General features: G+C 66.1%; 6 protein-coding genes across 6 annotated transcripts; 3 read left to right on the top strand and 3 right to left on the bottom strand.

Moving 5' to 3' along the window:
- Positions 1-663: 663 nt before the first annotated feature.
- On the top strand, positions 664-933 carry MNEG_8016 (hypothetical protein; the record flags this gene model as incomplete). The annotated part of the gene is made up of 1 exon (XM_014043516.1): positions 664-933. A coding segment is annotated over one exon (270 nt), but the record flags the coding sequence as incomplete, so codon positions are not given.
- A 2035-nt stretch (positions 934-2968) lies between these two features.
- On the top strand, positions 2969-3253 carry MNEG_8015 (hypothetical protein; the record flags this gene model as incomplete). The annotated part of the gene is made up of 1 exon (XM_014043515.1): positions 2969-3253. One exon carries the CDS (start codon positions 2969-2971, stop codon positions 3251-3253), a length of 285 nt encoding a protein of 94 aa, XP_013898969.1.
- Positions 3254-3918: 665 nt separating this feature from the next.
- Positions 3919-5708, bottom strand: MNEG_8014 (Zinc finger protein; the record flags this gene model as incomplete). Its single annotated transcript, XM_014043514.1, has 5 exons — positions 3919-4616; positions 4862-4965; positions 5228-5310; positions 5437-5535; positions 5697-5708. 5 exons carry the CDS (start codon positions 5706-5708, stop codon positions 3919-3921), a joined length of 996 nt encoding a protein of 331 aa, XP_013898968.1.
- An 870-nt stretch (positions 5709-6578) lies between these two features.
- Positions 6579-9587, bottom strand: MNEG_8013 (hypothetical protein; the record flags this gene model as incomplete). The annotated part of the gene is made up of 3 exons (XM_014043513.1): positions 6579-7391; positions 7581-8389; positions 8567-9587. 3 exons carry the CDS (start codon positions 9585-9587, stop codon positions 6579-6581), a joined length of 2643 nt encoding a protein of 880 aa, XP_013898967.1.
- A 328-nt stretch (positions 9588-9915) lies between these two features.
- Positions 9916-12484, top strand: MNEG_8012 (putative membrane-associated protein Flags: Precursor; the record flags this gene model as incomplete). Its single annotated transcript, XM_014043512.1, has 7 exons — positions 9916-9982; positions 10323-10360; positions 10615-10668; positions 10936-10992; positions 11214-11303; positions 11603-11830; positions 12239-12484. 7 exons carry the CDS (start codon positions 9916-9918, stop codon positions 12482-12484), a joined length of 780 nt encoding a protein of 259 aa, XP_013898966.1.
- Positions 12485-13199: 715 nt separating this feature from the next.
- On the bottom strand, positions 13200-13779 carry MNEG_8011 (hypothetical protein; the record flags this gene model as incomplete). Its single annotated transcript, XM_014043511.1, has 2 exons — positions 13200-13304; positions 13621-13779. The coding sequence occupies 2 exons, from the start codon at positions 13777-13779 to the stop codon at positions 13200-13202; spliced, it is 264 nt and encodes an 87-aa protein (XP_013898965.1).
- Between the last annotated feature and the right edge of the window lie 32 nt (positions 13780-13811).

Genomic DNA, 13811 nt, shown 5'->3' with positions numbered 1-13811 from the left:
GAACAGGGGCGCGTCGACCGGCCTTTGCTTGTTGTATGCTCTGAGTCCCTGTGGGATGATGAAGGGACCGCATGCGCACGGGCAACCACTGGCCTGGCCTGCCAGGCCTGACTAGCTGAAGCACCGCAGGCTTTGCAGCAGCAACGGGCCAACGTTTACCGGACCTAATAACTGCAACTGAAAGACCCCTCGTACGTGTTGCGGCCAGGTACCGCAAGCAGCAGCGGCTGTGGGAGGGCCCCCAAATCGACCTCCACGCGGCGAGCGACTGCTACGCCTTCTTGCGGGGCACAACGGTCGTCGTGACAACAAACGTGGGGGCCGGCCGGGGGGCGCGCTGTGAATTCCGGCTGCCGGTCAGCGGGCCCCTGCCGCGGGACGGACGCCTGGTCAACATTTTCTATCCAGAGGTGACTCCCTGCCCTTAACAGCTGGGTAGTTCGCCGAACCGGCGTCTGAATGCGATTGACAGTGCTCTCGTTGAGAAGTTAATGCTGGAGCGCTCGAAACCTACCGTCTGCCTGCTGCCTTGGGCTGACTGTGGTGTTACGCGCGCCTGCAGGGATGCCCCCCGAAACTTCTTTTCTTTTTTATGAACCTTGTTTCCCGCATGCTCTTCCTAACAAGCAGTCGTGTCCACGTGCTTAAACAAACACTGCGCAGGCCCCTGATGTGCAGATGGACCTGGCCAGCCGCAGGCTCTCCCTCGAAATCCTCAATGGCAGCCCCTTGGTGCTTCAGATGCGTCACCCCTCGCATCTCAGTCGAGGTGTCCCAGCGGCTGGTGCTTGGGAGCATGCTTACCAGCAGCAGCAGCAGCAGCAGCGGCGGCCGCAGCAGCAGCAGCAGCAGCAGCAGCAGCAGCAGCAGCAGCAGCAGCAGCAGCAGCAGCAGCAGCAGCAGCGGCGGCGACTGCGGCAGCAGCAGCGGTGAAGCAGTGGCGCGCCGCTACCGCAGGACGGGGCCGTTGCACGCGAGGAGGCGGTTGCCCGAAGGACCCAGCATGATCAGTGTTCCATTGGTCTGCATGATGGATCAAGCTTGCATTGTACCATTCACACATTCCACCTTCTTCCTGTGCGCTCTAGTAAGACCATTTCAATGCCGTCTCAGTCAGCCTGCTTGAAGTGAATGGGTTGTCCCAGCGGACTCAGTGTTTACTCTGCTCAAGCTAGAATTGTGACAGTTGCTGCTGCAACCTCAGCATGCAGCTGCAGTGCAGATGAGAGATCTTGGCAGCCGGCACACGGTTTGGAGCAAGTGTGAGCACCAAGGCTGCAACTGCAACGAGGGTGATGAGCATCCAACAGCAGCAAAGCAGGCCGCAGTTGCAGGTCCCCCTTCGTGCCATCAACGGACTTCTGCCATGCAGGACTGCGATGGACACGCCCCTGTGGTGAGCACTGAGGGACACCCTGATCAGCGACCAGCTACCTTGGACTTTTCGATCCAAGGGGGATACCCACGCCAAGCAAAGCTGACCACGATTTTATATTGGGTGAGGTGTGGTGACAGCAAGAACGCAACCTGGTATTACTTGTCAACAAGTCATATTAAAAAGGATTCCTGAACAGCGCTGCCAATGCAGCGACTGCCAGCGAGCAGCCGCTACCATTTTCTACATGGGCGGCCGCATGCCGGTGTACCCAGGCCACATCTGCATGCCGGGCGGCCGCACCCCGCCAGGCGTCTGGGGTCGCTGCTGCTGCTGCTGCTGCAGCTGCTGCGGCGGCGGAACCATGGGAGGTCGGACCGCGCCACCCGGCTGCTGCGCCGCCCAGGGCTGTGGCGCTGCCCAGTGCTGCTGCACACCCCCTGGAGGTTGCTGCTGCTGCTTCTGCTGCTGCTGCTGCGGCGGCGGCGGCAGTGGCGGCCCCCATGGCTGCTGCGCAATTCCTGGGAGCTGCCGCGGCTGGTGATGCTGGTGCTGCTGCTGCTGCTGAAGCGGCGGCGGCGGCTGCTGCTGGTGCTGCTGCTGTTGCTGCGGCGGCGGCGGCCAAGATGGCCGCAGTGCGCCCTGCAGCAGCTGCTGCTGAGGACGCTGCATATGCTGTTGGATTGGCTGATGTTGAATCGGATGCGGCTGCAACTGCGGCTGCATGTGCGGTTGCGGCGCCCCAGGGCGTACGCCCCCGGCAGGCGGCAGCAGCAACTGCCCGCCATGGGGCGGCAGCTGCGGCAGCGACAGCTGGCCACCCGCGCCGCCAGGCGGAGCACCCAAGGGCCGCGGCGGGGGGGGAGGGCCCGGCACGGCGCCGAAGGGCGGAGGACCCGGCGGCCGCGGGCCGGCACTCCCATGGGGTGATGAGAACGCATTCAATGCTGCTGCACCTGGGGACGGCGCGGCCGGCGCACCACCCACAGCCAAAGCCGCGCCGCCAGCAGCAGCGGAGCCGGCCGCAGCCATCAGCGCGGGCAGCTGCATGCCGGGCCGCGGAGGCGGCTGATTCGGCGAAAGCGTGTGCTGGTGGGGGGCCGCTTGTGGCGGGGCCATGGGCTGCGCTGGCAGCGACAGGGGCGGCGGCTGGACCGCCCCCGGCCACGGCTGCTGCGCCGCTCCCTGAGGAATGGGGGGCTGCGGGGGCTGCTGCTGTTGATGCTGATGCGCCGCATGTGCCTGTGCCTGGGAGGGCCTGTGTTGTGCCGCGAATGGTGGCGCCTGTTGCTGCAGCCTTTGTGGGGTGTATGGCGGCTGCTGGAGCTGCTGGTGGTGCTGCGGCGTGTGCTGCTGCGGGTGCTGATGCTGCTGCTGCTGCTGGTAAGGGGCATGTGGCTGCTGAACTAGGTGCTGCTGAGCTTGTGCTTGTGGTGGCACCTGGTGTGGTGCAAGCGGAGGCGCCTGTGGATGCATCGCAGGGGGCGGGAGCTGCTGCTGCTGCTGCTGCTGCTGATATGGCTGCTGAAACAGTGGCTGCACAGGCTGCCCTTGCGCCTGGGCTGGCGCATGGTGCGCCGCATGCGGCAGCACATGTTGCTGCGTCCCAGGAGGGGGCTGCTGCTGCTGCTGCTGCTGCTGCTGCTGCTGGTGCTGCTGCAGCTGCGGGTGTGGGTGCTGTGGCCAAGGATGCCCCTGCTGCTGCTGAGGCAGCGGCTGTTGCGCATGATGGGCCTGCTGCTGCTGCTGCTGCTGCTGCTGCTGCTGCTGCTGCTGCCACTGCTGGTTCTGCGGCTGCTGTGGCCATTGCTGCGCGTGGAACGGCTGCTGTGGCGGTTGCTGCAACTGCTGCGGCTGCTGGGGCTGCTGCGGCTGTAACGCCTGCTGCTGAGGCTGCTGCGGCAGGGGCGGCGCCGCGGCAAGCTGCTGGAGCGAGGGCGCCCCCACCCGCGAAACGCCGTTGACGGCGCCTGCGCTTGACGCCGCTGGCGCCGGCAGTGATGTCTGCGCCGTCGTCAACGCGGATCGGAAGCTGCCGGGCCCGTACTTGGGAAGCTGCGCCCTGGCTTCCTCCATCGACAGCTCCTCCTCGGTCCAGACTAAGATGCCCCCCACCTCGGCGGCCACCGTGGCCGGGTCCCTGGCTGTGGACGTCACCGGCCTCGCACCCCTCGCTGCTGCCGCGGCCGCCCCGCCGCCGCCGGCCGGGGCGGCGCCTGCCGCCCCCGCAATGGGGAAAAGCGGGGCGCCGGGCCGCGGCGGCTCCTGGTGCGCGAGCGGCGACGAGTCGCCTGCGGATGGAGGCGCGGCGCCTTGCACAGGGAACAGCGGCGGAGCGCCACCGCTGGCGCCGCCTCTGCAGGGAGGGAGGGGGACGGGAGCGGGTGAATCGGCATGCGAGAAATCTTGTGAGACTATACCCGAACAAGGGCGGAGGGCTCTTTTCTCTAAACGCAGACAAGACCAGGCCGCAGGTGGTGTGTGTGTGTGTGTGTGTATGTGTATGCGCGCCCCCACACTTGCGTCCACCATCGCATCGGCGCTCACCCTGGGAAGGCCACGCCTTGCTGCGCCAGAGGCTGCGGCACCTGCTGCTGTTGCTGCTGTTGCTGCTGCTGCAGCGGCAGCTGCTGGAACTGCTGCTGATGCTGCTGCTGCTGCTGAAACTGCTGTTGCAGCGGCGGCTGCTGGAACTGCTGCTGCTGCTGCGGCTGCTGCGACTGCTGCTGAGGTGGCTGCTGCTGCTGCTGCTGCTGCTGCTGCTGCTGCATGCCCGGCACCGACACCGGCGGCCTTGGGGCGCCCATCCCCATCCCAAACCCCATGCCCATGCCAGGCAAGCCGCCGCCCATCATGCCCCCGGCGCCCATCATGCCCGCGGCCCCCATCATCATCGCCGCCCGCTGGGCCATCATCATACCAGGGAGCCCCCCAGCCATCAGCCCCTGCATCATCGCCATCTGCGGGGTCATGCCCATGCCCATGCCGGCTGGGCCCATGCCCATGCCGGCACCGTTGGCCATCATGCCGGCGTTGGGCATCATGCCACCGTTTGCTGTCATGCTGCCAGCCATGGAGACGCCGCCGACCGGCGCCGCGGCGCCGGGGTCAAGGGCTGGGCCCGCCGCAGGAGGCAGCGCTGCTGGTGCTGCCGCCGCCGCCGCCGCTGCCGGTGCTGGTCCTGGTCCTGCTGGCCCATCGTCCAGGCGCGGCTTCTTGCTGGCTTCTGGGTCCACGTCGCCTGTTGAGAGGTCAGAGGACGGGGACCGGCGGCCGCGGGCGAGCAACGCGCTTATGACAGTCAGCTTGGCACCACAAAAGTATGCCCAAAAGCCAGCTAACGAGCGAGGGATGCTGCAAGTTTGTTGATTTGCAGCCGCCTCGCCGCAAGCCCCGGCCGTAAGCTCCGCTTGCTGAAGGCGCCTCAACGCGCGTGCGTCGGCTTCATGCACGCCCCGGACCGGCGGCATGGCAGAGGCGTCGCACCGTGCTCGCCAAAGGGCCGGCCTGGCTCCGCGCCCTCCGGGATGCCCGCCATCCCGAATATGTCGCGCGCCATGTCCTCGCGCCCGGGCAGGCATCCGGGCACGCTGCGAGGAACGGGGACAGGAGGTTGCGGGGTGGGTTGCGCTAGGCGCAGGGGGTTTCGCATGTGCATGCCTCGCCAAGCGGTGCGCCCTGACGACTTCATGCACAGCTGCTGCCAGTGACATTTGCTGATCCTGTGCGCGCGAGGGAGGGGGTGCGTGGCGCGCAGCCCGTCCATCCCGGAACCCGCCTGCCAGACTGGCCCCCGCGTCTGCCCGCCGCAGCCGCCGCCGCCGCATCATCCCCAAAAATGGGTGGGCTCACGCGTTGAGTGTGAGCTTGTGGACCTGGAAGGCGTGCACCTGCAGCCCCCGCGCCGACGACAGCTTGCGGTTGCACTCGGGGCACTGCGCGGCACGACACAGCGCGGCGAGGCGCGGAAGGCGCCAGGTTTGGGAGTGAAGCGGGGGGCGGGCTGCGGCGGGTGGGCTCGCGGGCGAGAGGGGAAAATGGTGGGGCGGTGCGGGGCGCACCTTGAAGTGCTTGCCCTTTTGGTGCTGCACCAGCGTGCCCTCGTCATTGAACGTGCGGTCGCAGTAGAAGCAAAAGGTGACCTGCTTGTCCTTCTTCTTCTGCAGCGGGGCGGCCGCGGGGCCCGGGACGGGTACGGGGCAGGGATGAGGCTCTCCGTTCCGTGTGGGCCGCGCAGGCCCGGCGCATGCTGGTTCCGGGTCGTCCATGACAGCACGGCGAGGTTGGATAGGCACCAGGCCAGCCGCTCGCTGCGACGCACCTTCTTCCCCATGGCGAACTGCCGCCGGGCCGGCCCACGCGCGCCGCAGCCTTCTGCTGCAAGAGGGGACGCGGCGACGGGCGCAACGGACGTGCGAAGAGCGGCGGCCGCCTTGCCTGTTGCCAGCAGAGCGTGTGTAGAGCACGTCCAACCGTACGCATGCGTCTCATGCAAGCAATTGTACATGCTGGGAAGTTTTGAGACCGCTGTAGAGGCTCTCACAGCTTACCTCAGATCGCCTAGCTTGTGTTCCCAGGCTGAGTACCGTACTTCGCGAATACTTGAATCCCTATACGCACAAAGACTTTCCAGTGTCGCCGCGGATCCCAAAAGCGAGGCACGCAGATCTACGGGCCTTGTTGCCAAGCACTGCGAGTGTGTATCGAGACAGTCACGGCTGCGACAGACGGACGGCTGATGGTCGAAGTGCGAAGCGCGTGCTGAAGCATGCTTCGCATTGCTGGCGGGTCTCCAGTGACTGCACCGTCACCGCTAGGTCACTGTGCTATGAGCCCCGCAATTTCGTCGTGCACAAGGATCAATGAAAGCAGGCCTTGCCAGTGGACGCTGCTCAGAATTGACCACTCACAAATGTGAAGCAGCTGTGCCGCTTATCCATGTGGGTTGCGTGGTCAAGGCTGGTCAACAGGCGGTGGGATACTGCAGGTCCACTGCAACATACCACTGAATGAGGTGCATTTCTCCTGTTGCCACGTCAAAGCAGGCAAATCAACTGCCCCGCCCAGGCGCTGTGTCCCTGATATGTAGACACTCGCAAATCTTACACCGCTGCAGGCAAGCAGAGGCGGTGTTGGCGAGCTGGGTGGTACGGCAATGCCTGCGCGGCTGAGGCATGCGGTCAGCCCGCAAGCCCCTGACGAGTCAAACGGCAGAGTGCACCGCCACCTTGTGCGCCGCCCGCACGAATGCGCCCCACCGCTGCTCCGCCGTCACCGCCACCCAGTCGCCCGCCGCGTCCAGGAACGCCAGGCGGGCGCGCGCCCGCGGAGGCAGGCGCCCCGGGAACGCCGCCTGTAGGCGCCGCCACAGTTCGCGGAAGGACCCGAGCTCCTGCAGGCGCAGTTCAACAAAGCTGCCCCCACCACAGCCCCCGCTGCCGCTGCCGCCGCCGTCGTCCAAAAAGACCTGCACGCCCTCGCCGGCGCGCCTCGCCCATGGCGGCCCTGCGCCGTCGGGCGAGGCCGCGGCTGCAGCGCTGCCGCCGCCGCCGTCGCCGCCGTCCCCGCTGCCGCGGCCGCCGTGCCGCGCGGATGCCAGGCGCTGCTGGCCGCTGGCTGCCTCGAGGCTGCTGACCGCGGACGGCTCGGCCGATGCGGCGCGGTGCGCCTCGCGCAACGAGGGCGGTGCCGCGTCCGCCTTTGCCCGATGCTGATGCTGCTGTTGCTGCTGCTGCGGGTCGTCCCGCTCCCGCCGCTGCTCAGAAGGCCCGGCGGCGCCTTCACTGCTTGCAACAGGCCGATCGCTGGTGTCCGTCTGCCGCTGCCTCTTGGTGGCCGGCTGGTCGCCCGCGGCGGCGCCCTTGTGCGTGCTCTTCGCCTTGGCCCGGCCGTCGCCAGCCGGCCTCGCGGGTGCCTTGCTGGCCTTGGGTGGCTGCTGCTGCTGCTGCTGCTGCTGCTGCTGCTGCTGCTGCTGCTGCTGCGGCTGCCCGCCGCCAGCAATAGATTCCCGCTTGGCCTGTTATCAAGGATGAGGCCGGCGAATCGGCACATCAAGCAGACCCCACGTAAGTCATCATGGGTAACATGATGTCACATGCACACCATGGCTCAGGCGCCCTGGTCCTCTGCGCACGAGCCAACTCGCGTCCAGCCGCCCCCCATTATCAGCCCTCCTGCGACTGCAGGACTCCCCCGCCCCACCCACCTGCTTTTTCTCCTTTGCAGCTTCTTGCGGCGCCGCGGGCGGCTGCGGCCTGCGCGCAATCACCATGCCGTCTGCCTCAGATCCGCTGCTTTCGGACAAGCTCTCGTCGCCCCCGCCGGCGCCGCTGCCGACGCCCCCGCCGACCGCTGGCCCTGCCTTGAACTTCTTCGCATGCGGCTCTTGCCGCTGCTCCTGCCGGTGCTCCTGTCGCTGCTGCTCTTGCCGCTGCTCTTGACGCTGCTCTTGACGCTGCTGCACGTCGCCAGGCGGAGCCTTGCGCTTGGCGCCCGCTTGAGCGTGCCCGCCTGCGGCCGGCGCCGACCCGACCGCGGCAGAGGACTTTTGGGATACCTTGCTGCCGCCCGTCGCCTCCTGCGCCTTGCTGCTGCCGTTGCCGCTGGCCCCGCCGGGCTTGCCCGGCGTTTGCTGCAGCTGCTTCCGCTGCTGCTGTTGTTGCTGCTGCTGCTGTTGTTGCTGCTGCTGCTGTTGTTGCTGCTGCTGCTGCTGTTGTTGCTGCTGCTGCTGTTGCTGCTGCTGCTGCTGCACCTGCTTCTCCTGCTTCTGCCCCGCAGCCGTCTGCGCCTGTTTCTCTTTGGAGGGCTCCTGCGGCGCGCCCTTGCTTCCGGACTTGACACTCTTCTGCTCCCGCGGCCGCTCCTCGGCGTCTGCTCCCGCTGCAGCTGAAGATGCCCGGGGCCCCGGGCCCTCCGCCCGCTGCAAGCTCGCCGGCTTGCCGCCGCCGCCGGACAGGCTGTCCCGCCTCGCTGCAGGTGCTGTAATCGCAGCTGCCGGTTCCTTGGTGCGAGCGGCTGAGGGTCCGCAGACGAGGGCGCGTTGAGAGGGAGGGGGAGTGCACGGTGAGCCCAGGCCAGCATCAGAGGGCAGCCCCGTTGCTGGTCGACTTGCATGCCCTGATGCCTGCGAAGGCACTCAAGCAGCCTGCCGCGGCCCAACGCGACGTTGACGCCTATGCCATTCAAGCCCACCTGGCGGCGCCTTGGGCAGGGGTGCTGATTTCGCCAGGGTGATGGCATTGTCGAGCATGAGAAGGGCGCTAGCCGGCTTAGCCCGAGGTGCGGGCGCAGCTGCAGCCGCGGGCATTGGCGGGTCGGCTTTGGTGCCGCCTCCAGCCTTGGTGTCGCTCGCGGCGGGCTGGGGCTGTGCAGCGCCAGGGGCTGACACGGGCTGCTTGCCAGTGGGCGCCTGCACTGATTTTTGCCCCGCAGGCTTGATAATTCGCTGCTGCTGCTGCTGCTGCTGTTGCTGCTGCTGCTGTGCCGGCGGCGGCTTGCCGTCCGCCTCAGCAGCAGCCGCTTGCTGCAGCTGGTGATTTGGGCTCGTTGATGCCCCTACATCACCAGGAGCCAAGGGCTGGTTTGCATTGCCGCCATCGCTGGGCAATGATGGCGGCTGCAGCACCTTGTCAGGCGCTGCATGCTGCTGTTCCTGAGCCGGCTGCTGCTGCTGCGGCGGCTGCTGCTGCTGGCCACGAGGCTTGAAGGCCGGCTCTTCATGCTGAGGCTCTTTCTTGAGCCGCGCAGCCTTCGTGTCCTTCTTTGGCCGCTCCGCTGCCTGCTGCTGCGCCTTGGTTTGCCGCTCCGATGGCGTCGGCTGCTCCTTCGCTGGCCGCTCCGGCTGCTGCTGCTGATGCTGTTGTTGCTGCTGATGCTGCTGCTGTTGCTGCTGCTCAGGTTGATGGTGATCCTGCTGCTGCTGCTGCTCTTCCTCCCGGCGCTGTGGCTCAGGCGGCTGTGAAGGTGGCTCTTTCTTCTGCTGCTGCTGCGACTGCTCCTGCTCCTGCTGCTTCTGCTGCGGCTGTGCGGGCTGCGGCGGCCCCTCATGCCTCGGCTGGTGTTGATCAGGTTGAGGCGGCTGCTGCGCCGACGACCCCGCTCCTGAGTCCGCGCCACTCAGCTGCGGCTGCTGCTGTTTCTGCTGCTGCTGCTCTTGTTGGTCCCGCTGCTGCTTGAACTCCTTGGCCCAGCGGTCCCTAAGGAGCTTCGCCATGTCGGCGGCGTGCTGCGCCGCTTGATGTGCGTATACGCGTTGCGCACGGATCCGCCCCCGCCGTACCTGGTGCACCAGATATTTATGAACAGCCTTGCCTTGACATATCACGCGGTGGTCCTCCCATCATAGGCGAGCGTCAATTCTGCGATCAAGGTGATCTATGCGCTTGTCACGATTGAAACAGAATCTCAGAATAATTCTCAGCAAACTGAAGCAAGGCTGCAATCTAGAAGTGCGCCAGGAGCGCTGATGCTGACTGATCAAGCACGCTGCAGTTTGAAAAGCTAGGGCGGCTCTACAGTAGATTAGCGAAGCGATCGCAAACATGTTGACATCGCGCTTGCGCCACGTGCGCAAGCATACAGTGCACGAGGCACCCGCCTGCGCTACGGGTGAGAAGCCCTTGAGCCCCTTGACTGGTAAACAAATCAATTGCGCTCTGACCAAATCGATGTCCTCCTTCAACCCCTGCAGTGCGCGCTTCAGTGCGGCATGGCGCCCGGGGGCGCGCTCGCTCGGTCGTGGTGCAGGCAAATCTTTTCGCTCGGATAGTACGCATAGTCAAGAGCTATGCCGACCAGCTCGGTAAGCTCATCACTAGGCGTGCATGCCCATTGTGTGGCGGGGCTGGCGGGCCAGTGGCTGGGCACCAATGGGTTGCCTGCGACCCCCAGTGGCTGATTGTGGCTGCACGGCAGAGTCATGCGCCCCCCCTTCTGCCGCGCCATGCAGTGTCTGCTGCGGAGGATCCGGAAAGGATCCTGGACCAGGTGGGCGCCTGGAACCCAAAACACAACTTGGGTGATGCGAAACCACCCCATGATTGTTATAAATAATTCGTGCACAGCAGCCATTCGCATGAGCCTGTACAGCTGCTGGCCCGGAGGTGTGCAGGGGCCCTGGATGGAAAACCACACCACTCTTCACTCGACGGCACGACACTCGGCGTATGAGCGGCAGCGCATCCCCGCCACCCCCAAAAACCGGGTTTGACTCATCCGCCCTTGCCACGTGACAACCCAAGGTGGTGAATGAGATGCAGGAGGACCTCATTAAGATGCGCCAGGCGGCCGCCCAGGTGTGCGCACGGACAGCCAGCAGCGGGTGCTACCCGCCCCCGTCCCCGCCGGGCGGTGTGCGCGCGCGGCTCGGATGTCGCGTCAGCATGCGGCGCAGGCCTGCATGGGCCGGCTTGCGGTGGCCTGCGACTTTGACCGCGGCACGCTGTTGCTGCGCAGCTACTGCCGAGGGCCGGGTCCTCTGCCGCGTCACAATATGAGGTGTAATGATGAGCCGCGTGCATCCCGAACTCCTCTCCAACCCCCCCTCCCGATGACGTCATCAGGTGCTGGCGTCTCAGAAGCAGCTGGAGGCCAAATACAGACAGGCCCAGACCACCGCGGTGGGTGGAAGGCCAGAGGCGCCCATGGCCGCCGGCCGGCCACTCTGCTCGCGCCCGGTCAACGGGCGCTGCTCGACCAGGCGCGCGCCCCAGGCGCGGCACCCGCGAACCGATAGAAGTCTGCCACGTGAGCTATCGCCCCTGCAGGGGGCTGTTTCTCAACCCCCGATGCCCTCATACACAGATCCTGATCCCTCACTCTTCGCGCCACCCCGATGCAGGACGACTGGCTGAAGCGTGCTGAGCTGGCGGTGTCAAAGGGGGAGGATGACCTGGCCAGGGAGGCCCTGAAGAGGCGGAAGACCTACCAGGTGGGGTGGGCTGTCGCTTTCGCGTGTGCAGGTTGAGGTTGTGATCTTGACGCAGCGGCGGCGTGGACGAGGGGGCGTCACCAGCAGCGTTCGTTCACAGCAGCAGTCGGGGCGCCTGGGAAGGCAAGAGCAGTGGTGGTTGCAGGCGTGCGCAATCTTGTAGATTCCCCACAGGAGCTCCATTATACAGCAGCGCCTGCCCTCGGATCCTTGCTGAGCAGCAGGCCGCCTCAGCCCCACACCCACGCAGCCACGACACACCCCACCTGTCCGCCCGCCCCAACCAACCTGACCCCCAGGACAACGCGGATGGCATGCGCACGCAGCTGGAGGTGCAGCGCAAAGCCACCGACCAGCTGATCGCCAACACGCGCGTCCTGGAGGGCAAGCTGGCCGAGGCCAAGAGCAAGAAGGACACGCTGAAGGCGCGCGCGGCGAGCGCGAAGACGAGCAGGCAGGTGCAGGAGATGATCGGATCTCTCAACACCAGCAGCGCGGTGGCAGCGTTTGAGAAGATGGAGGAGAAGGTGAGGGGGCAGGGCGGTCGGCACCTCCACCCGCGGATGGTTGCAAGCTTGATTTGGCAGTGGTGTGATTCACTGACGCGTGCAGCAGCGAAGCGCACCAGCGCGCGCCTTGTGAGGGTGGGGTTGGCATTGGTGGGGCGACAGGCGTGGGCCGTCGGCAGGAACTTGGCGGGTCGTGCGGCTCGGGCGCCGCCCTGTCGTCATCGCTGCCGCCTTGTCGGGGGCGACAGGTGGCCGGCGCGAACAACGGCTCGCTTCTCATATACATACGTGTATACATCCAAAGAACGATTTGATGTGAAAATTGTATATCAACATACATATCCATACCTACCTGCACCTGCTGGCGCCACGCACCCCACCCACCCAACCTCTAAATTACCCCCGTCTTTCTTCCTTCAACCCCAGGTCCTGTCGCTCGAGGCGCAGAGCGAGGCCGCGGGCGTGCTGGCGACGGGCGACGGCCTCGAATCGCGCTTCCGGGCGCTGGAGGGCGGCAGCGGCGTGGAGGACGACCTCGCTGCGCTCAAGCGCGGCCTGCTGGCCGGCGCGGCGCAGCCCGCGGCGGCGGCGGCGGCGCTGCCCGAGGGCCGGCCGCTGAGGGACGCGATCGACCTCGAGCTCGAGGACCTCCGCAGGAAGGCGAAGGGATGATCTGGATCAGGATCTGTATCTTGAATTCGGGGATCGGCGGCGGGAGGAGCGTGGAGAGTGATCTTGCTTTCGGTTGGCCTGCAGGCTGGCTAGCGCGTGAGGGGCGGGTGCCTAGGCACTCCTTCCTGTCGGCGCCGGCTGCTTTCTCTGAGGCCCCCTCTGGACAGGCGGAGCCTCGCCACTCAGGAGCGTCCTAATTTGGAAGCGCAGTCGGCTTGTCGGCACCTGCGTGGGGCCTCCTCGCATGCGCGGCTGTCTGCTGTCAGCATTCCTTCTGTTCTGGTGCATTACAAACTGCCTTTGTGATATACGCACGAGTCCAGTGGCACTGCAATTGCGTCATCTGGCCCCGCTACGCAGTAAGCTGTCTCGAGTGCGTTTTACAGCAGCAACCTGGGGTGCACGGGTCTGCATCATGGCCGCGCTGCGCCTGCAAAAGAGGTCGCGTGCAGACCCTTGTCCGCCGTGCCGAGCAGGCGGTTTGGAAAGAAGGTTTCGCAGCACAAGGGTGAGGCGCGCTGGCGCCATCCACCCACCCCGAACAATGTGCCGTACGCCACAAAACATGAAAAATACAACCTGCGGCACGAAAAAAACAGCTCAGCTCAATCGGCTCCCCCAAAGCGCACACACAGCGGCATCCACAGCAAGACAGACCGCGCGACGCCACCACGCCGTAGCCGCAGCAGCGGCACTGCGCAACTGGGGGGCGTAATCACCGCTTCCTTTCCCGCGCGATCTCTTTTGCGAACTCGTTGATGTCGAAGCCCTCCGGCAGCGCGGGCTGGTAGCCGGGGATGTCCGGGTCGTCCAACAGAACCTGTGAGGTTTGGGAGGGATGGGCGGTGGGGGGTTGGAGGTCAGGTCGCGGGGATCATGGTTGAGATCATGGTTGAGATCATGGTTGAGATCATGAGGCGCGAATAAAGGCGCTGGGCCGCCGCAAGGCCCCTCGCTCCGCCATACAAGCCCAGGGGCCTGGAAACCCGCGAGCAGACAAGCACACATGCGCACCACCGCCCACGGCCACGCCCCCCCCCCAAATACACACGCACATGCACGCATGCAAGCATGCACGCACGTGCACACACACATACACACACACACACACACACGCACACAAAACGCCGCCGCACCTGGTCGAAGAGCTGCTGCTCGTATGGCCGGGGGTCCGAGAAGTCGACCTCGGGGCGGTCAATGGGGTAGTCCCGCGTGCTGCGCGCGCTGAACAGCCGCTCAAAGGGGTTGGCCCGCGGCGCCTCCACGCCCTCCACCAACTCAGCCGGCAACACCATCTGAGGGGCCGGGCGGGAGGGGGCCGCGGGGG

This window comes from Monoraphidium neglectum, assembly GCF_000611645.1.
Source record: "Monoraphidium neglectum strain SAG 48.87 unplaced genomic scaffold scaffold01477, whole genome shotgun sequence".
NCBI classification, from domain to species: domain Eukaryota; kingdom Viridiplantae; phylum Chlorophyta; class Chlorophyceae; order Sphaeropleales; family Selenastraceae; genus Monoraphidium; species Monoraphidium neglectum.
Note: the sequence above shows the minus strand (reverse complement) of the source record. Positions and strands in the feature narration are given on the sequence as shown.